Source organism: Podarcis melisellensis, assembly GCF_964234715.1.
Source record: "Podarcis melisellensis genome assembly, chromosome: 3".
Classification (NCBI taxonomy): domain Eukaryota; kingdom Metazoa; phylum Chordata; class Lepidosauria; order Squamata; family Lacertidae; genus Podarcis; species Podarcis melisellensis.
Window position 1 is genome coordinate 53866348 of NC_138530.1, and position 22787 is coordinate 53889134.

Below are 22787 nucleotides of genomic sequence, written 5' to 3' on the forward strand. Positions count from 1 at the left end.
CTGAGTTACTTCACCTCACTTACATTACAAGCATTAACTACAGATAGCTGCTCACTTTGGACCAGGGGTGCCAGCTTGAATAAAATATTGGGGGTGCGGCAGGTAAGCCCTACCCCACATAATCGTTTACAAGATGTGGCACACATGCATCATTTGAATGGCAGTGCCCATCAACCTTTTTTTGGGGTAGTCCCCTCAAATATTTTACTAGGTGGCAGGGTTGAAGGGACCTTGGTTCCAAAGAACTGGCTCCTATGCTTTAGACAAACCGGTAGCTACTCAAAATAAGTTGGCACCACCACAACCCATATAAGAAGGATGAACTTATGTATGCTGCAGAAGTACATGCATAATCACAGAAGTATACCTTTTCAGAATTAAGGGGTGATTGCCAATGAACTAAGAGTAAACTGAACCATCTGGGCTAGTCAAAAGAGACAACCTCCTTCAATAGACACTTCCTCTTTCAGTTTGCTATCGTTTTATAGCCACCTGGATATAAGCCAGGCATATCTCTTAAGTGCATTAGTAGTGGCTATTACTCTACAAGAAAAATCTGCTACATTTTGGAAGTTTCAGCTGTACTATTGCCAATTACTGATGTTCAGATATTAAGATCTGAGCTAACGAACATGTTTCACCCACAAGCTCTTGAATGCAAGCAGGCTTCTTGTCGGCTAAAAATAACAACACCAGCTAGCTGCCAGCTAGCTAGCTTCCCCTCACAAATGAATGAGCATACTTTAGGATCAAATATATCAAGGCAACATTTCTTTGAACTGAGTGGTGCTGACCCGTGGCTAGAATAATAGCAGGAGTGAAAAGTGCTGGGAGGTGCAGATGAAGATTTGCATAATCTGTTCTTCTATGATCCTAACAACTGTGGGACAGTTCATCACAAAAATTATGAGTTTCTACTTTTCCACTCACCCTGCCCTAAAAGATATGGCCTTTATTTTAAATAAAATAATTCTGAAAACCTGATGACATGTGAATGTTGTTGGTGACTGCAAAGGTCTATAAAAACTGACCAGAAAACTACATGACCTCTTCTATATATTAGCCCAATGTTAAATTTTATTGTACAACAATGTTTTATAAAAATCCTTCTGGAGGAAGAACTGTATTGGAATTAAATATTCACATGGATGTTTGATTCTGATATTATTTGTTGTGGCTTATGTTGTTGTTGTTAACTTTGCTGTCTGGTCTTTGACCACAATAAAGACTGATTGATATTATATTCTTTTTTCTGACGGGGTTCCCTGAAAAAGTGTCCTCTAGTGGGTCCTGTCCTAAATCAGCAGGATCATAGGATTTTATCCACTGATTGTGGTGGGCAGCAGCAGCAGAACTGCTGTGGTATTTGCTGAGCAGTTACTAGGTGCCTGCCATTGCAGCTTCACTCCAGGACATTGTGGGGATTTAAAATAATGGGCAGCACGAACACCCAGTTGTCAAGTGCAATGTAGGTGGGGCAGGAATGGAATCAATGCTGGGTCTCCTTGATCTTGGAAGGTGCCCACGAAAGTTAAGGCTGGCTCTGTGTGGAACCACCCCTTCATCTTAATTCCTAGAAAATAATTCCAAAAAGCTGTAGAGGTAGAACGTGGGAGTTTGTCTTCCACCCTGCCCCCAATGTCCACATGGGAGAGGGGTATTTCCAGGGGAATAGAGTTTCATGTAAGGCAGGCACTCAGAACTGAGTTCACTTTCCAAGGAAGACTCTGAGATGAAGATTAATCCATGTGATATTTTGAAACAGGCTTAAACCAACTTCTTACAAGCAACAGAAAGCACACTTGTGACCGGAGGTACATCTTAGGTGCTGTTTTGTGCAGGCTGTGAACTTATGAATTCTTGCTATCTGTTTAGAATAAAAATGGGGGGTAGACGCTTGTATTTCAATTATGTTCAGCTAGTATTTTTAAAATTAAGAATATTTCTCATAATAACTCTTTTTCAGGACATCCACAAAGGAATAATAAAGATAAAAGGAGTGTGTGTGCGTGTGTGTAGTCTTTTTATAAAAATATAAAAAGAAAAACACATAAATTTCTGCAGGATTAGAAATGTTCTATAGCATTTATTAAAGACTGATTAAGAGCTGGTTATTTTATGTGTTATCTGTTTTACCTTGTGGCCCATACTGGTTCATCTGAGTTCCATAAGTACCACTTGAATTGCTCTGTGGAAAGCTACCAATTCCAGAATGTATTTGGCCTCCGGGTGAAGGATGGGGCGACATAGATGGTCCAGTTTGCTGAGGCGTGTACTGAGACAATTGAGGGTTTCTCTGAATGCCTGCCAGGAAACCTAAAAGAGAAATAAACACAACACAGGAACAAATTAAATACTTCCACATGGAAAACTCAAAACATTTCTTTACCAACCCCAACCCCCCCGAACATTAAAACTTTGGTTTGAGATAGCCTTCACCAACCTAGTGCCCTCCATCCAGATGTTTGGACTAAAACTCCCATCCCTTGCTGGCTTTGGGTTGAGGGGAGTTGTAGCTCAAAACATCTCAAGGACACCAGCTTAGGGAAGATTGTTTTAAGGCAATGGTTATTTGTATCACATATCATTATATATGGAGAGCTGATGCACGAAAGCCGCGGCAGAATTCCAAATCACAGATAACACATGACATTACTTAAGGGCATCATTTGTGAACACAATACTAATTATGCGGTTTGGAATTTACTCCACATGTAAAAGCTGTGCAAAATTCAATAGTAAGATAATGGATTAATATTAAAATAAAACAAGCTGAGAAAACAAGGAATTGGCAATTACCTTGAAGGCAGAACAATCAATGTTATATGGACTAAGTATTCTAGGCAGATTGACATTAAGACAGATTGCACAAGGGTACTTCTTGTAAGCTTTGTGAAAGTGGTGGAAGAAGCATTCAAATATCTTTGACGATTGCTGCTAATGGACATGGACACAGATTATGAATATTCAATCAAATTCCAATACCTGTTTTACCTATCCTAGCCATTTTACTGCTCTCTAGACAGTCATCCCAAGAGTTTGGGGTTGTAGCAGCTGATCACAAAGGTCATATTTAAGACACCAACCAGCCTGCACCACTCAAGAGTACTTAACTAACAGTAAAGGTACGGTATTTTAGATGCAGCAATTTATTATTTTGTTTTGTGGAGGAGAACTAAGGCAAATATCTTGTGACCTTCAGTGAATCCAATCAATTTTTAAATAGTAGTTTGGGTGCTCATGTTTAATGGGTTCACCTTGATGCTGAGGAGTGCTTCTAGAGGAAGGGTTTATAGAAGTGCCTGGCAGGAGCCCAGATGCAATTTGCAATCCTCAGGATGACTGCACTAGTCTGTTCTTTGCTACTCCAAGAAACTGAAAGAGGACTATTAGGATTAGCACAGGTGGCACAGTTTGAGAGAACAACTGTTGCTCAAACCTGATTACCTGGTACTTCCCCACCACCACTCTGTCGCCTCTGACCTTATTTAGAACTGCAATACCAAGCCGCCATGAGTAAAACTGTTCTTTAGACAAGTCTTAACAAACAGGAAACTAGTACTTTAAACATTAAGTGAAGGTATATAGCTTCTGTAGAAACAGAAGTGACAAGAGTCACTGGAAGTATAAGTCCAAAAGGAGAATTGTTCAAATGAAGGATGCGCTCAGACAAGAACTCATATTTTCTTCTCCAAGGATTGTGCCAATAAACACTGAATTTGTACAACTTTCCCAGAGGGGAGGTGCAATTTCACTTTCCTAGCATTAATCTCTCTAGGGACTGAATATTACAAATGGGAGATAGAGATTTGGAAGGAAATGTAAAGGGAAGAAGAAACAGACAGGCTATGAAATCAGGAAAGAAATGGAATAAGCAAAAGGACAGAAGTTAGAAGAAATTACTGCCTCAATATACAAACATTTCCCCAATGCTACAATGTACTTGGACATAAATAAGTGGTCTGGCTGTCAAGTACAGTCACAGCCTCTAACAAATCTGACAATGTTTAGCAAACAGTATTCAGTGACAATTTGCTTTTTCTTACTGATCGTATCAACAGACTATGACTGTATTTCCAGGATGAGCAGAATCAAACACGAGGGTGATAAAGATATTCTAGTGAGTGCAGTGTTATTTGGTGTGTGGATACATGAATTATATTAAGAGTAATCTGTTCAAATCAGAACAACGTGAAGACTGAGATGATATTGGTAATAAGACACTTTTCACTCCAACAGTAATGAAATGACAAATGCAATGAACTTTCATGCAAAGGATCTATTGGACTGATATGTAAGCTGAAAGCCAAGCTGATTGTTTAACTTGCTGTCAAAGAACAAAAAATAAATTTAAATGTAAGAGGAGATGGATAGGCCGGTTGTAAGTAAGAGAGGTTCAAATTTTCAGGAGTTTATCTTCTCGGGATGCAAGGGGTGCAGGGAATGATCTTTATAGTAGATGGAATGGACCATTAACAAAACACCATCTTTAAACATTTGCATTACCAATGCACTCATCTCAGCAGATGGGAAGTAGCATTACAAAATCAATTGGAACCAAATCAAAGAAGCAGTGGAAAGTGAAGGCAGGGCGCTCTCTTAACTACCCCTAATAACACATCATCTTCCACTTCACAAAATGTCAAATACTACATTTATGGGGGGAGGGGCCTATAAATGTCTATGGGAAGAAAACCAGCTAATGCAAACCTGACTTGTCACATTAATTTTTATAAACAATCCCACTGCTTGCTGTTGTTTTATTTTGATGCTACAGCAGCTACAGAAACGAAGCGTGTTTTTGGTGAGCAGTTCCATTAGCTAATATAAACTCAAGCACTTCAGTGGCCACTACTGGGCGGTATGAAAGTAGTGAAGGTTCACTGGACTTCAATAACACACAATACCCTTTCTACTTGGCATTGCAACCGCTTATTTTCATGTTTGCATCTGCTGTTGTGTGCAGAATGATTGACATGTTTCTTCACACCAGTTCAACAAAAGATGTTTCTCTGTTGCTTGGGTGAAATAATAGTCACACAACCTGTCACCTTAGCAAATTTGTCTCCCACTATAAAGGCTGGTAATACCAATTCACTTCCTCTCCAAGGTGCCAAGTTTCTAGGGACTTGAGAAGTATACTTCATTTCTTATAAGATCCTACATGCTTAAATTCTGTATACTATGTTTAGTGTTTGTTTGCCAATTTCTTTTCACAAACTGAATTGCTTTGGTGAAGGCAGAAAATAATGACCTAGCTAAAGCTTTAACCCAGACTCCCTACTGTTCCACCAGCTGTGCTATTAAGCTAAGTGGCTGAATCGCTCTCCCAATTCTTTCTCTGATATGACAAAAACCTCAACTATGTAAGGCAGGCAATGATGTTTAAATATATCCCCTCCCCCTTCTTTGCCCTCTTCCTGTCTAGTCTTGAAATTAATATCATCTATCATTGATAAATTGGAATCGGGGGAAGGATTAGACAGATCACCCAGATGGTAGCCTGGAAACCTTTCCTTATGCAAATCTTGCCCAATGCTGTCGGATAGACATTGTAACGTGATGCACAAAGGGCACAGACACAAAGACATGAGTGACATTTGTCAATACAATGAAAGCAGCAAAGAAATGACAGACCTGAAGCCATTAGCCTATCTCATGTGCAATGGATTGCCATGCCATGTAAAGTGATCTAACAGGAACATCCTTTTGAATATTGAGCTGTTTCCCTTTCACTACTATTATCCAGCTATCTACTGAGCAGTCCCATTTTGCGGAATATGTATGTGCACACTGAAATGCTCAGAGAAGAAAGCTCTACAACTCTGACAGAACCAAAGGTTCTGTCTTCTTGGATAATAAGTGTGTCCTGTGACGATGTATAACAGGACTGGAGACCACCTTCCCAATAAATGTTTTCCACCATCAAAGCTGGACAGAAGAGACAGAATAGAAAACTTACTTTTGGGGAACTTGGGAAGCTGATTCATATCATTGACTCATCTAATTCAATATATTAACAGCCAGTGGCTGTCTAGGGGTTCAGACAGGAGCAGGGTCAATGGGGGCCTCATTTGGCTGGGGGCCTCAAATTCAAAGAGGAGCTCAAATTTAGACATTTATGCTGCTCAGGTGGTAGTCAGAAAAGAACCGAGCAGAAAGGCCCTTGCTTGGCCCCTTGAGACACCTGCATACTTCAGTGGTTTTCCAACCCCCACTAAAAAAAATGTATTACAGCACAGCTTGCAATCCGTTGGTATTCTTTTAAAAACAGCTTGTTTTAGGCTTATATTCTATATGTTGACCTACAAATGACATCCATTGCTGTAGATCCTCAATAAACAGTTCAATTGTTTTAAGAAAGCTTTCCTAACAAAGATCATCCAAGGTATTACCTATTTAAGTTAAAATAGAGAAACCATGAATTTCACAGCTCACGAGGGAAACCTATACCAGGGACAACGACCAGATTTAGTAAACTTTATTGGAAGCCTGGTGATAGGAACATTCACTGTCACTTTGTTAAGCCCTTTACCAATGAATGGTTCTGACCTATTTCTGTACTAGCCTGGGGGCTGAGATTTCAGACACTAAAAAAAAGTGTAAAAATGTTTCTAGTGAGGTATCTTATTGTTAGCAATTGTATACAGGCAGAAATATAATCTAATCCTTTCCCCAGTCTCAGCAACAACAACAAAAAACCCAATTTAGCTAAAGTAAATAAAAATTCATCTTCAAGAATATAACTGCGTTTATCAAAGGGGAAAAAACCCCAGTAACCAGCTGCTAGACGATAATATTTGTCTAGAGACTTGATTTTAGGTTTTGATTCTGCTGACGTGATTATTTAGTTGTCTTCTGCCACAGAGCAGTTTATGAGGGTGGCTCCTTTTCTCTGTAGGTAGACACTACTGATTTCAAGTCTTCTTGAAATAAGGCATAGCTACTGTATATTTAGCATATGCCAAAACTAATCAACTCAGTCTAAATATGAAGTTGGCTGGGGAGGATAATATGCCTGATATTCAACATTCAATCTGAAACTGACATCCATCAGGTGCTGAAATTGGCACTCAGATTCTCCAAGAATAGAGCTGGTTTGGCACTCTTACACCACTTTTAAAGGTTGCAGAACAAGGGAAGAAACTCCCAGCCCTTGATATGTACTCTGCAACTGGACCAAACATTATTTGGGCAATCCTCAAACCAGATACTATTCCCAGTAGGAAAAGAAGTACCACATCACTCCCAACTTTTCACAGGCTAGGAGCTGAAATAGGTTTAAACCAGTTCAAACATAAAGATACAACTGCTTTATGGGATTACTTTAATAAAGGTGACCTTCCACGTATCTTTTGGTATTGCAAATTCAGCACCTACAAAAACGAGCGCAGTTATATAAAACCCCAATCTCCAACTTGCTTCAATCAGTGTAACTCAGACTCAGGAAGGACACAAATATTTCCTTGAATTGAGCTGCATCATTCTGTACAAGGAATGAACAGCTGGGAAACAGAGCAGGGCCTCCTTTGTTGTTGCATCAATGCTGCATGTCATTTACCTCCAGAAAGCTGCTGTAAATTATTCCTGCATGTTAAAAAACAGGCATCCCTTTTGGTGAGCTAGGACTTCTTAACAGTAATGCATGGTTTCACTATAGGTTTATTTGCTACTGGAACAACATAGAACCTTCTTCCCAATAGTCTAGTGCTACACCGTTCTGGTAATATATGTAGAAAGGAAAATGGTTCCAATTAAATGCCAGGAGACGGACAACACTGCTGTGGGACGGTTCAAATCACTCGGCAGACACTCACAGTTCTTCTCTATGGACTTTCCTGGAGCAGAATGGGATTGGACAAGCGGGAGGTGGCTTCCACACTGCTCTAGGAATGCACTGATACCATGCAAGTGTTGAGTAATCATGAAGTACACACTGAAAGTATAAAATTGGCTTTGGTACCTTGTGGATGAACATGCTAACACTACCAGAAAGAGGCTTTATATATGTTTCTCTCTCTCCCTCTCTCTGTGTGTCAGATGTGGAAAAACATTAATCTCTGACCATACTTTATTTGTCTGTTGTGAGCCATCCCACTTTTTTCTTTTAAACATGATCCAGTATTTTATTAGGTTTAACTTGTTGTTTTTTAAATGAATACTATATTATTGTATTTCTTCTATTTGCTGCTTTGGGTGGCAGAAAAGGTGAGATAGATATACAAAATAAATGTGTAAGAAAAATTATAAATAATAACAAGAACAGTGTTATTCTCTTTTTCTGTGGGTCAGATGCTAAATCCTAAAATGCAATAAAAATGGAGGAAGAACATCCTTTTAAGATTTAAAAACTATTCACAGTGCTTTTTGGTTGCAATTTGATTAGGATTTTTCTTTCTCTGTCTCTTCTTTAAAGATGGCAAATAGATGTCAGAGAAAAGATACTCTTTATCAAATGTCAGTATTAAGTCATAATTGTATCTGAATAGGAAATATGAAGGGAAATTCCCTAAGTGGTACGTATGACTTCTAAAGAGATAAATATGTTTTGTGTTTCATTAAATGAAAATAAATGGATGATGAAGTGACAGAATATAGATGATGGAAGTAAATAACATTAAAAGGAATAAGGAAAGCAAGAGCTTGTAGTTACATAAATTCAGTTTGCTGTTTAGTATGTGTGTGCAGGAAAGCACAAAGAGAACATCAAAATGCCTGATCACATCCCATCTGTTTCTGCTTCTTACTGGATAACAATCTCCACTGCCAAAAAGCCATTTAAATTTACTACATTGTAGCTACTGATAAATATCACTTCTGTGAAGATCTAATACTAAATAAGAACTTGATTTTGAGATAATGCTTACATGCAGCTGTGTCAAATAGATCAAGGTTTCGCTCAGCTCAACACCTGGATTCTATAAGGCTGCAATTTGTTACCCACTGTGATTCTTTGCAATACATTTTCCCCCCAGAACACACTACTTGTACCCCCCCTTCTCCCCCTCCATTTAAAAACCAAGAAACAAAGCAAGATGAAACGCTATCACAAGATGCAACATGTAAATGATGGGAAGGAAAAAAAGACCCTAGAGGAGAAATGATGAAAAGCAGGATATTGGCAAAGGGTGGCAAAGACAAGGGGTTTTCGGAAGCTCTCGTGATGGGTACCTTCCATGCAGATCTGACAGGCACAGAATGGTGCCATGAAACTGCCTCTAGCAATAGAATACATTTTCCAGCACATCACAGCAACTGCAATAGCATCAATTCTACTTGCAATCCATGTCCAAACAGAAAAAAAGTTCTCAATGGTCCTGTTTCAGCACATCTCAAGGACTAATTAAATCCTCATTACTTTCTTCTAATTATTCCGGAGCTCTGGGATTTTACTGAGCGAGTCTCTGATGGTATATCAGATGAAAAGGGTTAAATAACCTGTGTTGATTTTGAAACTCCAGACCTATTCCAGACCTTTAGCATATCATCAGCATTATCATGAATATTTAACTATACACTGCTGTGCAAATTATAATGGGAGAACAATTAAAAGTTTTTTTTAATTAATTCTGACCCATATACATTTGCCTTAATAAATAAAGGCTTTTTAAGCATCCCCTTCATGATAGTGTGTGCCAGAGTAACAGCATGAGACCATTTAATGCTTCCATTAGAGTCTGTGTTTTTAGCAGTTCCCTATCTACTATTTTAATCTGAATATGATGAACCAGGGTGTACTTATTTCAAACCAAAAAGAGCACTGAGGATGCCAAATGAGAATGTTTTAGCATATAGAGAAAATATATCATGCACTGCATTTTAATTAATTTTGTTGTAACTTAGGTGCTGCCTTGAATATATCCAGGTATAGCAAGACATGATAAAGGATATAGCAGAAGTACCGTATTGGCCCAAATATAAGCTGCATCTTTAAAAGTCAAGGGGGGGGGGAGAAAAAAAGACAATACCCGAATATAAGCTGTTCCCTTAAAATTCTGCAAGCACTCACACCCATTCTGTTTTATCGTATTTCTGTTTCAGCAGCAATATCATAAAAGCCAATTTTTGTAAGGTTGTGAATTTAAGCCGCATTTTAACTTTTCATGGTTGAAATTTAGGAAAAAAGTGAGGCTTATATTCAGGCCAACACAGTAACTTGCAGGGTGGGGCTAGCTTCCCAACATGGGAGCGGGTGTCACTGTTTACTAGGTGGAAAAGGGTGGTGTGAAGCACATGGCAGGAGTGTCAGATTGGCTCCACTGGTGCATCCCCACCATCTTGCCCCTCCCAGTAAGCAACAGCAACTCATGGTACCTACTGAAATCAGAGATGACCCTGAGTGTCTACCTCTTTCTTGTAAGGCATGTCTCATATTTCCTGTTTGACCTGACCACCCAATGAGAAGGTAAGATGTGGCTCAGGCGCCAACACTATCAAGCAGATGAACACAGAATAAAGCTCTAGAAATTGTTCCAATGTCGTACAAAGGGAGAAAAGAAGCATGACTATCCCACCTATACTTTGCTCCCTGAACTTCTTTAAAAGCCATCAATCTATCACTCTTACTGCCAGCAAAGAAAAACTTGAAGGGACCAGAATGTCCAAATCTCCAAAAAAAATTCTGAACTATATTATATACATGCATTTGTGCCACACACATGCAAACTGCACAAAGGAAAAATCTGTTTGTTTGAAAGTTCTATTCTATTATAGGACACACACACACACACACACACACACACACCCTTAGGCTTGAAAAGATGAAAAATCCCAACTGGGTGCTGAACCACCACTGATAACAAGGTAAAATAAATGCACACACTTTCAGAATGATATTATGTGTAAACTTAATAATTTGTTTGTGTGGCTTTCATTTAAGAACGGCGAAACTTAGATCTTACATAGCCAAGCAAATTCCACAGAAAGTCTGACTAACGATATATTGAGGAGCAATAAACATATTAGTGGTCTTTTGTTCATGCATTCATTCATTTCTTTGAAGGAGAAAAATGTTTCACAAAGTGCTAGAAGGAACAAAAACACTCTGAAAGTGGAGGGTCACTTGGTGTTTTTAGCTGGAAACGTTTATATCAGTAAGCCAAGTGTTTAAATTACTGTAACAGATGCCTGTGGATCAGGTGTCTTTGGCAGGAACGATTTTCTGCTTGGGTTTTTATCAGTAAATGACAAGCACCTTCCCTTTGAGCCCTTGTGCTCTCCCCTCCCCTCTCTAACTTCAGTGGAAAAGCAGTTCAAGCAAGCAAAAGAATCAACTAATGTAACACCCTTTTTAAAAGGTGAAGTTTTCCATTTCAAAGAAGTCTCTAATCAATGACAGGGCACAAAAGGGAATGCACGCATGTTTATCCGCGCACTGTTCAGACCTTACAGAAGCTTTGGGGAAACATGTTCTGCAAAATCAATATGGCCTCACTGGTTACAAATTTTGTATCTGCTGCATGAAACAAATGTACATTTTAAACAAGCTAGGTCACAAAGATTAGCCGTAGCATGACAGGAGCTTCAATAAATACTCTAAATAAAAAGCCAGGTCTGTTGAAGGCAAACATCAGAAGGATTTTTTAGAAACAAAATGGCACCGAGACTAGTGCCAGCAGAGCAATTTGAAGATTAGATTCTAAATTCTCAAACTGCAGGTTACAATAAATTATTCATTTTTTTAAAAAACGGACCATTTTTATTTGGCCTCGTGATACAGAGTTGGATGCCTCTCTTTACCACACTTCATCAGATTCCACGTCAGGCACTGAAGACACTGATGTTTGGCTCCAATCAATGACTCAGCTGGAAGCATTCCCAAGGGTGGAGAAATGGACAGCAGAAAGAGATTTAAGTCCTAGGACTTGGAACTCATCAACAGCATGGGCTCCACCACTCAGCACAAAACACTCCGCTGCTTTAAGCACTGCAGCTCTGTCACAAGTCGGGGTGGCCAATGCCCCAGCTGAACTGAAAGCTAAGTGACTGGTAGTGGACCTCATGCACAGCAACTCTGGTTTTGTAGGATGTGATAAGGAATGCTTGCAACTTAAGTTCATAGGAAGTACCAGATGAGACAACTCCTGGTGAAATTCTTAAACCACACATCCTTTAGAATCGAACAAGTCAGATTCCAAGGATGGAATGAGGAATGGATAGTCCATGTATCAGGGGCCTCTTGTCTGATGGGACGGAGCCACAGCAATAGCCTCCTGGCGGTGATGTAACTGCCACTCACAGGGAAGGGCAGGGCGGTGGTGAGACCAAGGTTGTGCAGATGTGCTGTTGGAGCTAATAGGTGCATCTGCATAGTCCCAACCTCAATGCTGCATTGAGATGAATGGCTCCTCGCACACACTATAAACCACCACAGTACAATGGGAAAACTCCAAGAAACTCATGCCACTATTATTTGTGGATAAAGAGAAAGCTTTACTATGTCTCTAAGACATAAAATAATTCTGGAACCAGTTGACAGTGCACCCTCAACACATGTTGAATGCCTCTCCTAAATATCTTCTGGTGGAAATGACTCCAGTTAGTATCAGAGGGGGTATTCCATCTAGTGCTGTTAGGGCTATCTCCAGATTTGAGAGGGCCTTGGGCAAAGTGTCCTCTGGTGAGCTCCCTCTGGTCAGTGAGTCCTGGCACACTTACCTGATGATAGTGGCAGCATTCCAAGCAGCACTGGGCAGCTATGCCTAGCAACTCTTTCAATTTCTTCAGGCGCTTGTGAGTGACACAAGGTTGGGGGCACTAAATAAAATTAAAAGGGTGGCTAGATCCAGCCACCTGGCACTCCAGGGGTGCAGGGTCAGATAAAATGGAAGTTCAGTAGATGCTGGGTCTATGGCCAAGTTGCTGATCAACAGCTTTCAAAATATCTTGCAGAATTTGCAAAAGGAAGTTTCCAGCAAGAAAAGAAAATGCATTACATGCTGTGATGATGGTTCACCCACTTTACTGGAATCCTGCTTAATAGATACACTGAAACCTGTAACTCCCTGGTACTTGTCGTTTTAAGTGCCTGTGAATCTTTCCCCCCTACCCCTCCAACATTACACTACTCTCTAGCTATCAAGCAGGTGTGCTGGGAAGGTGCACATCTTCCTGTGAGCATTTCCAAAGTTGGCCCACAGCAATGCATGCCCTTCGCTGAAAGTGTCCTCTGAAGAGCCTGGAAGGGAAGGGGAAAGCTCACATAGCTTCTCACCTCTCTAATGCTTTAATAGCTGCTAATGCTGATATACAGACTAGCAGTGCGCTCTTACACATCAAGTCATGAAATCTCAGTTCTTCCTGTGGGTTTAAAAACTCTACTTAAAGAGCAGCACTACAAGCACATTCAGGCCATGTTGTGATAAGATCATGATACTTTTTGAGACAAGAGGATTGGGAATGTGGCCATTTCCAGCCTGCTGACCCCAATCCTGCTTCTATAGGAAGATATATGTTATGGCCTATACCCCAAAGCACAGGAATTCATCAACATTTTAATAACTGTGGGAAAATTGTTGACTGTAAAGCAGCTAGCATTTCTATCCTACAGAGACCAAATGCTATGTCAGATATTTATAAATAATGTTTCCTGTATCCAGATTTTTAAAGACCATTAAGAATCTAGCAAGATCTTCTGATAAAGAATGTTTTTGGAACATTAAGCTCTTTGTTTTTAACCAAGTTCTTGTAGATACTCCTTTTTTATTTACTTCTCCCTCAGGAAATATGTTTCTTACAGTATTTTGCTGAGAGACAATTACAAGTGGAATTTCCTTGCTGCAAGAAACAGAGAACATAGGAAAATATTTTGCCCCTTTCAGGCTTTTATGCTCTGTGGCTATTTCATCCTCCAGCACAAACCTCGATCTTGTGGCATTGGGGACTGACTCAAGGCAGGATGGGAGCTGGATTCCGATTGGCTACCTGGAGTCTGGGATGGCATCTGGCTACCTGCAACACAAATGGGGAAGGGAAATAAATAATTAGTTCTTAGTGAAGTAACATATGCAAATAAAACCTATTCCTACAGCACAATCCTATGCACTTTCCCTCAGACATAAGTCCCATTGTATCCAGCGGGGCATACTCCTAGAATGTGTGAACACCAGCACACTGTAAATGACTAAAAATGTGGTGTGAACATCAGAGATACTGCAACAGGTTTATTTCACAATGTTTTCTGTTTTCGTAACCCAAGGAGAAAGCATGCATAAACATATTTAACAACAGGCATGCCGAATTGTTCAATTTCGTACCGAGCCTGTTCCCATCCTTACTGACATGATCCAATTTATAGCTGGAAATCTCCAGACATATATTTCTATGAGGGCGTTCTAACAAAATCCAAGTCTGCTGAACAGTGGGACTCATCCTGTTGAGCGTGGACTGGCTGCCAGCCAGGAACACATTGACAGCTGCCAACAACAGCAACTAAAGATAAATTCCATTTATGCTTTTTGGGAAGAAGAATATTGTAAAGAATCTGAGGTTTTAATGATATATTGGTGTCCTCTAAGTGTAACACAGCAATAAAACTGGTATTTCTGTAAAGCCTGTGTTGTGCACTATGTTATTCAAACAAGAGCTTAATTCATAATTTGCACCTGGTAAAAATACAGAGCTAACATATAAATTGGCATGGGAAGGAATCCAAGTTAATGTTTAACAAAAGAGAAAGAGAGGGAGAAGGAGACTCATAAATGGCATCACACACAGTGCAGCAGAATGCCATCTTGACCCAGAGACTTGCGTAGTTCTGGGCAACAGTGCAAACAGAATTGCTTGCATCACCTCTGTGAGGATCAAACTACACTAAATGTATATTGGAATCCCATGATAAGGATTCTCCTTCTCTTTATTCCCACTATTAACAGCTGCAGGGAGGATGTCGGGATCCAGAATAGTATGAGGGGGAGGAGGTTTTTTTGGCAGCAGGGGACTATTGTTGACTTTTTCATAACCAATAATACAGAAAACATGAAACAGTATTACTAGGTTAAAACTTCTATTTGGCAAAGATTCAGCCTAACCTGCCTCACTGGGCTGCTGTGAGGATAAAAATAGGGATGACCGAACATCCACCTTGAGCTCATGGGAGAAAAGGTAGGATATTCCTATGATAAATAAATAGCTGTAATGCGAATTGCGAAAGAGGTGTTAACTTGAATAAAAATATGGGGGAGGGGCAGGTAAGCCCGACTCCACATAATTAATCACAAGTTGAAGCATGCACACAATATTTGAATGGCACTATCCATCAGCTTGGGGGGCGGCTCCCTCAAATATTTTATTGGGAGGGGCAAAGGGACCTTGGCCCATAGGACTTGGCTCCTATGCCCACCATATGACTTGTTACATAATTCCCGTAAAATTGTGTTGACAATGCCAGTTTCAACAAGCCAAAAAGTTATTAAGGTGATGTCCAACTCAACTCCATTTCTGCTCCAGCCCCGTGTGTCTGCTCTGCTACAAAATTCTCGTAGAGTTTAATCTCTAGCACTTTCTCCCCCCCCCCCCGAAAAACCTTGTACAAATAGTACTGATAGCAGAAATGAACTGTCAGCAATAACTTAGCCTTTTACTGCATATTATATTTGCGAAGCTTCCAAAGTCTTATGTTAACAGTAGCCTCACAAGTAGGAAGTTTGCAGTTGCCCTTGTTTACTTAACATGCGCTGACCTAGTAAATGTGCATTTTTAGCAGTGCAGTTCATGACAGCTATAAGCAAAGGCTAATATGGGTATACATTGTAACACACACTGCACTTTTCAAGGGTTTTTCTGCAACTGGGTCGAGAAATTCATGTTTTAAAAATGAACTTTAAAAACAAAGTTGCTCGTGAGTAACAAAGGGCCGTATTATTTTAATAAAATAGGTACTCGGGGCTAGTGCATTACAGAGGTGAAATGAGACAATGGTCTCAGGTGCAAGTGTGTGTGTAGGGAGGCAAGGCCAAACTCCCCCCTCCTCATTACGGTGCAGTTAGTGAGGCAAGGCTCTCTGCCACCACTTTCTCTGCCGTACTTCACCTTACTCTGAGAACGGCTCAAAGGGTCCTCTTCAGATCTCTTCATTTGGGGTGAGGTGGACAGCAGAATTGCTGTGCTACTGCCATGGTTCACAGGTGGTGGCTATAATGACTTTTTAAGCTTTTTAAAAAATTGAGTTGGCTTTCTGGCTCCAGGCATTTTCCTGGAAAATGTCTAGGTTTGAAAAGCATTTCTAGAATGCTGGGCTCTGAAGAGCGATCCCCTTGGCCCCTTCTCAGAATAGGGTAATGCAGGGAGGAGGAAATGGCAGAGAAGCCACCAGCAGTATCGCCACCAGCACAAACTGGGTGGAGGATGGTGGCAGCTCTGTGGTCACCCTAAAAAGGAGAATGGGGGAAGAGCGGTGGTGGCATGAAGCATAGAGTACGGGAAGCACAATTCCTTGTGCTGCGCCTGTATATACTGATAGTGATCAGGTTTTCTCAGGCTTAAAAATTTATTCATTTCAAAAGTGGTAGTCAGCCAAAAACTGATAAACACTGAAAAATGCCGAGAGAGACTTGAATCTAATCACCAACACCAGCATAAACGCCTGCTTTTAAAACTTGAAATATGAAGTATCCTCTGAATCATTTAAGGGTTTTATTGTTTGGACTGGTTTTTTGTTGTTTTTTTTAAGGCTGGAAGAAAAATGGTCTTGGATATAGTATTAGTTTTATTTACTTGTGACCAAGGAGAATTTTCTATTATTATTAATTGTATTTCCATACTGAAAGAACTACATACTTCCCAACGTGTATTTTTAATATTTTAGCTTCAAAATGTTTTAACCCACACTGAGCCCACAACACTGAGCAGGGTAGAAATCTGAACAAATAATCAAAGGACAAATAATCAAAGGACACAATTTTTCATGAATACAAAGAATGGATAAGCTAGTTTAGGTTCTTATTCCAAAGACCTTTGTACAGTCCACAAATCACACTATATTTACTATGAGAAAATGAACACACAAATCATACGTGTCTAATTTTCCTTTTGTGACTACTAACAGTCTATTTTTAAACTCATTAGACATGGGGCACAGAGTTTCTCCTTCAGCAATGCTGTATTTTAAAAAATCACACACACAAAGCCCTTCTCTGTGACAAACAACGGAACACACAGCACAGGAACACCTCTCTTTTTGTTATATTGTGGTGACTGCCTTATGCCAAGCAATCAAGTTGCCACAGGAGGAAGGAGAGTAACTCCTGAGGCTTTCATTCATTGTTAATTTGAGAAATGGCTGGTCTGGTTACCAAGAACAGCTGGTACCACCTCAGGTTAGGCAACAAATATATACTGTATTATCAATATAGGTGTTTATTAGCTATGTTAGCGAACATGGTATAAATGGTAGACACATCAAATTAAACCCAAGTATTTTCAAAGACAAACACACATTTCTCGCTTTGCAATCGTTTTTCTCTTTTCAACAGCTGGAAGCACATAAAATATATGATTTGTTTAAGCTATTAAAAATGCTCCCTTCTCTGCATAGTTGATCAAAGTGAAACCCATGTTAACTTTTATGCAAGAGTATTCTGTCTGTCGAAGCCAGAGCATGATGATGTGTCTTTCTTCAAAGCTACTCTGAACTGTCATTGTTGAGTTCTGGGGCAAACTGTAAATCTCTGCAAAGAACTATATGTTTCTCCTGCTCCATCCGTTGCATCATTTTAAAGTAATTAGCCAACTGTTTCCACAGCTGATTTTTGAGGAAAGATGCTAGAGTGATATGCAGTATAAAGAAATATACACCATAATTGTACAATTGCTTAAAGTACTTACTGGCTATTTGGGGATAAATTATTTACTCTGAAAATGTTAGTATTATTTATTATATTAGTATACTGTCCTTCCATCTGTGGATCTCAGGGCAGCTCACAATATAAAAATACAAGATAGAAACACAAAATTCCTAACAAAAAAACAATAACAACCTGCCCACACAACCAATAATCCCCTCCCTCTTCCCACAAACACATTTAAAAGGGGACAGTATGTTAATCAGCCAAAGACCTGGTAGAAGAGGAAGGAATGTTTTGTGTTGTTGTTTTTTCTTAAATAAACAATCTTCTAAATTTCTATAATGTTATGTGGAACATCTCCCCTAATGAGGTATTTCAGGTTTTCTCACTATATGATTTGCTGTGCCTGGTAAGTTACGGCTTTTTTAAAAAAAGGTTCTTATTTTTTCTTTCTGGTGCTTAGCTTTGTTGAAATTATTGCTGTGTTTTTGTGTAGTTTTATGATGGGGTTTAACTCAGGGATTGCTACCTTGAGCTCCACAGAAAGTAGGTGAGATATATGTTTTCAAAACAGAACAAAAAAATTCAGCAATTAACAAAACTTGTAGAAAATTATGGTTGTGTCACCAAGACTTGCACATGTACACTGGGGAGTTAATTGTCTATACTGGAAAGCTTCCTATGCATATCCTCCTTTCCTGAGAACAAAAATGGTCCCAGGTTCAGTTCCTGGAACCTCTATGTAAAGCAGGGAAAGACTCTTGCCTTAAACCCTGAAGGGCTGCTGTCCGTCAGTGTAGAGAATACTGAGTTAGACGCACTGTTGGTCTGATTTGCCACAAAGCATCTTCCCGAGTCCTTATGAACACTCTTGAAAGCTGCCCATAGGTTTCAAGTGTTGTGGGGAGGCAATGTAAGGGAAGCAGCGGCTGCGCGCAGAAAGAGGAGTGCTCCAGATAGGTAACAATATGTAGCATTTGCATTTTTAATTTGAGTAAAAGAGGCCAAAGAAAGTGAAAACCTGCCATGTATCCTGAATTGTATGCAAGGTCCAGAAACCATGCACTATATTGCGCTACACAGAATCACCTGTGGGTAGCAATAAATATTACATTTACTTCTAAAGGAATAGGGAGAAAGATGATTTGCCTTTTTATTTGGTTTTTATGTGGTATCACACAGCCTTTCCATAGCATAAATGTATAAGCGAGTGCCTAGGTGACAAATTGCAATAGTGAAGTATCGAGGACAGTTTCAACCAGCAAACACATATTCATCATCATTATTACTATCGTTATACATAAGAGGAAAGCTGCTGGCAGTGTTTATAGACCAATGCAATAAAAGAGAACTTTTCACAATACTAATATTGCTCTGCCACTTTTGTTTAACCATGGTTGTACAATGGTGAGTTATTATATCTGCTACACAAGCTAACCACTACCGTACATTTTTAGGAATGGAAAATACATGAGGAATAAAATATCAAACAACAATTCAAGATATTTTAGCAGAGTAAGGTATAGATCTTGGTAGAACGGGTGCCAGTCAAATCGACTGCATTGTGTACTGGCTATAAAGTCCTTATTAAATAATTCGTTATCTGAAACAGAATGCCCATAAAAATCTTTATGAAAAGCAGCTACTGGTGCTTATACAATAGTAGCTCTTTAAATTTAACTATCTCTTCATATTTGTTGGGATAATGCCTAAAAGGAGGACTCAATATTATGCCTTAATTATATCCCAAGTAATGTTTGGGTAAAAGTGAAGAGAGACTGAAAAGGGTTTATAAAGTGTTCAGAAACATACTTGCACTTGTGAAAAAGACTGCAAAATTTCTTTTATTGACAGGTTTTCTTGGTTCTTTCAATATTTCCCTTTTAAATATAGTTCTCAAGTTAATTAGGAGTTTTTTCCGGGAGAGTTGGACTTGATTTGGCCAATACTCCTCTTTTTCACAAAAACATCCGTAAGCAGAATTTATGAAATAATCTCTTCCACCAGTGGAAGACCCCATTGTGTAAGCAAACTTCCCTTCAGGGAATGCAACAGAAATGTGAGATCCAACCCACAGTACTGGGACTCTGGTTCTAATCCAACATGACATCACTTAGTGATGTAGACAACATCACTTTATCCACTAACACACTACACCATCGTCAGACACCAAAGGGTGGCCAATATGAATTAAAATTCAGTAATAGTTTTTTAAATATAATGGCTAAACTCTAAACACAAAGAGTGGAATCTAGAGATTTCAAATAGACTACAAAAAAGAAAGCACAATACAAGATCAATACAATCAAATTATTTAATATTTATCAGGTGGTGTGGCACTCAGACCCAATCAATCTGCACATAACAGGAATGGATGCCATGTTGAAAAGAAAGAGTCTGGTTTGATTAGACCTTCAGAAAGTCTTTTACTTTGGACTTTGATGTAAATCCAATCCATGAATTGACTGCATCAAATCACCATGAAGGTATGCTGTTCCTGAGCTATCTTGGTTTTTCTTTTTCTTTTTCAAGGAGCTCCACTAAAATCAATTTTTGCTATTTTACCTTACGGGAGAAGTCACTTTTGATTTAGAAACCAAGAGGAATTTTGTAACTGAGCCAGCAAATAATTTTGGATGTTTAGTCAACTGGTGGTGCTGTTAAGCCATTCTGAGTTCAGTAGAGAAAGGTCCCAATCTACTTGCCACTGAATTTAATGGCAAGATTGTTGTTGATCATAATGGGACTGGAAACAACCCAAAGAATTTAGCTCCATATCATGCTGCTAGAGCTGCTATATAAGTGAACAAATAACTGTTGGCTACAGGGCAATGTAGGAACTGTTCCCTGCGGAATTTATTTTAAAAGGCTACATTTTACTTTAGTACTTCAGGCAGCAGAGCGTGGCCAAGTAAATCAGAACATTTCTGATTCTTGTCTAACTAATTTTTCAAGTTTTAATATTTTAAAAGCTGGAATCTCTGCACCCACAATAAATTCTAGGCATAACAACAGCAGCAACTACTACTACTGCAACAACAACAATTATTATTTTGTGGACTGTCACCAGTGTTCATAGTACTTTCCAGAAAAACGCAGCAAAACAAAAACCAAGTCCCTGACTTGTGAAGCTTAGGATGAGGAAAATAATGATTAAAACATACATTGTTTTAAAAAGGGCTAAGTTTTAACTGATACTTTCCATTAGCCTACCTTGCCCATTACTTTCCTCCTTAACTCCCATCAATGATCAACCACTGTTCCAAGAGGCCAAAGGAAAAGGTCTCATCAATGGCCTATTTTGACAGCTATACCCTTGGTTTTCGCAGATTGATTTTCCTTCCTCTTTAGTCTCCTTTCCTTTCCTCCACAAATGTGTCACATTTTTACCTTTGGGTGAAGCTTGAGGGTAGCGTCTGTGCTATTTCTAATTTTTGTACAGGGTCTAACCATTTTACTGAACAATCCTAACCCCCAATCTGCACTGCTGGAGAAGGTTAAGATGACATGGAGGGGTCTCACCACTGGACTGTGCTGCCGGAAGGGGCAGGGGCTCAGTTGCTACAGAGGGTCTCAGTGGCCATGCTGAAAATGCAGCGCACTGCACTCTACTACTAGTGGCAGTCCCACAAGCAATAGTCAGCATAAGCTTCTGAAGCAGGGTGTTACAAGGGAGGCGAGGGACAAGGACTGGTGCTGGATTAAAAATGACCCATTTTCCAGGGAGGGGCCCAATGCATATCCTTCCTTTTGCCCTGGCCAGCACCAGCAGCAGGGCCTGAGGTGTCTGCTGCTCCGTTCTGCCCCAACACGTCTGGCCATGGCAATGAATTGCTCTCTTTGGCACTGTATAATAGTAGTAACCATGATAACAACAACATTGTACCATGGCTAAAAAGGTCCATGGCAATGCTATGGCTTATCTTTCCTTCAATACTATGCTTTTACCAACTAAACAGCCAAATGTTCTCTGGTACAAACTCTGAAGATATGTCCAAAAAGGAATCCCTTTATATCAGGGGTGGGGAACCTTTGGCCCTTCAGATATTGTTGGACTCCAACTCCCATCAGCCCCAGCTGACATCGCCAAAGGTCAGGGATGATGGGAGTTGTAGTCCAGCAACATCTGGATGGCCAAATTTAAAAGGAATCTGGATGGCCTATTTAAAAGGAATGTTCCATTTTCACTGTAGCACCCATGTACCACGCCAACATAATCACTTTATCCTGGATCCTGAGATCTTGCGAGTGAAAAGGGAGAGGCAGTGTTAACCAGTTATCCAATTCTCTGTAATTCCCTTGGGCTCTCCCAAAATCTGCTATGGAGGGTTGGGGGGATCCTCTGGAATACTGTGCACAGGTAGCTGCATGGGAAAGGGGGAAATGACAAAACTGCCTCACTCCTTCATCCACGGGAGATTCTGCAGGATCAAAGGTCGTTCTGTAAACGGGAGGAGCTTTTTCCATTCCTGGAGGTGTAATTTGGGATTCAAGCCTTTGGTCATTTATTCTGGTTACTGATTTTTCACACAAACTAAAATAGCTACTTCCAGATTCCATCATGAGGTTCCCCTCTCCAGCCTCACCTTCTGTCTCCCTAGCACATTGCATCAGTTGTTATAATGTCAATGTGTCCCTGTGTGTATTTGCATGTGCAACCAGGGAAATCAAGCATCGCTTTACAAAAATCAATTATGGGAGGATGACGTGTGTGCATACAGAAGGCATGCAAAAATTAGTACAGTACAGTGAGGGAAAATACAAAACAAAATAAAATATCATAAGAATGCTGGCCTGGAGACACCCTAATCTGCACAGTGAACTGTGTTACCAACATTAATCCATGAAGCCAATCTTTTGCCCTTCCTTTAATTCTACTGCAGAGCCAAATGGATAGATTTTCCCTCGACAGTGTTTTACTGCTCACCTGGAACTAAGCCTGGGACCTTGATAATTGCAATGCATTACACACAGACTAAACAGCCTTCTAAGGGCCAGATTACA

The 22787-nt window shown here is 39.8% G+C and overlaps 1 protein-coding gene across 12 annotated transcripts in view; it reads right to left on the reverse strand.

Moving 5' to 3' along the window:
- ARID1B (AT-rich interaction domain 1B) overlaps positions 1-22787 on the reverse strand; it is a 344407-nt gene that overhangs the window by 75744 nt on the left and 245876 nt on the right. For all 12 annotated transcript variants that reach the window (XM_081905095.1, XM_081905099.1, XM_081905094.1 and 9 more), the window contains 2 exons: positions 13861-13950; positions 2137-2316 (listed from right to left, as the gene is read on the reverse strand). In XM_081905095.1, coding sequence (XP_081761221.1) covers positions 2137-2316; positions 13861-13950 — 270 coding nt within the window. The remainder of the gene's footprint in view (positions 1-2136; positions 2317-13860; positions 13951-22787) is intronic.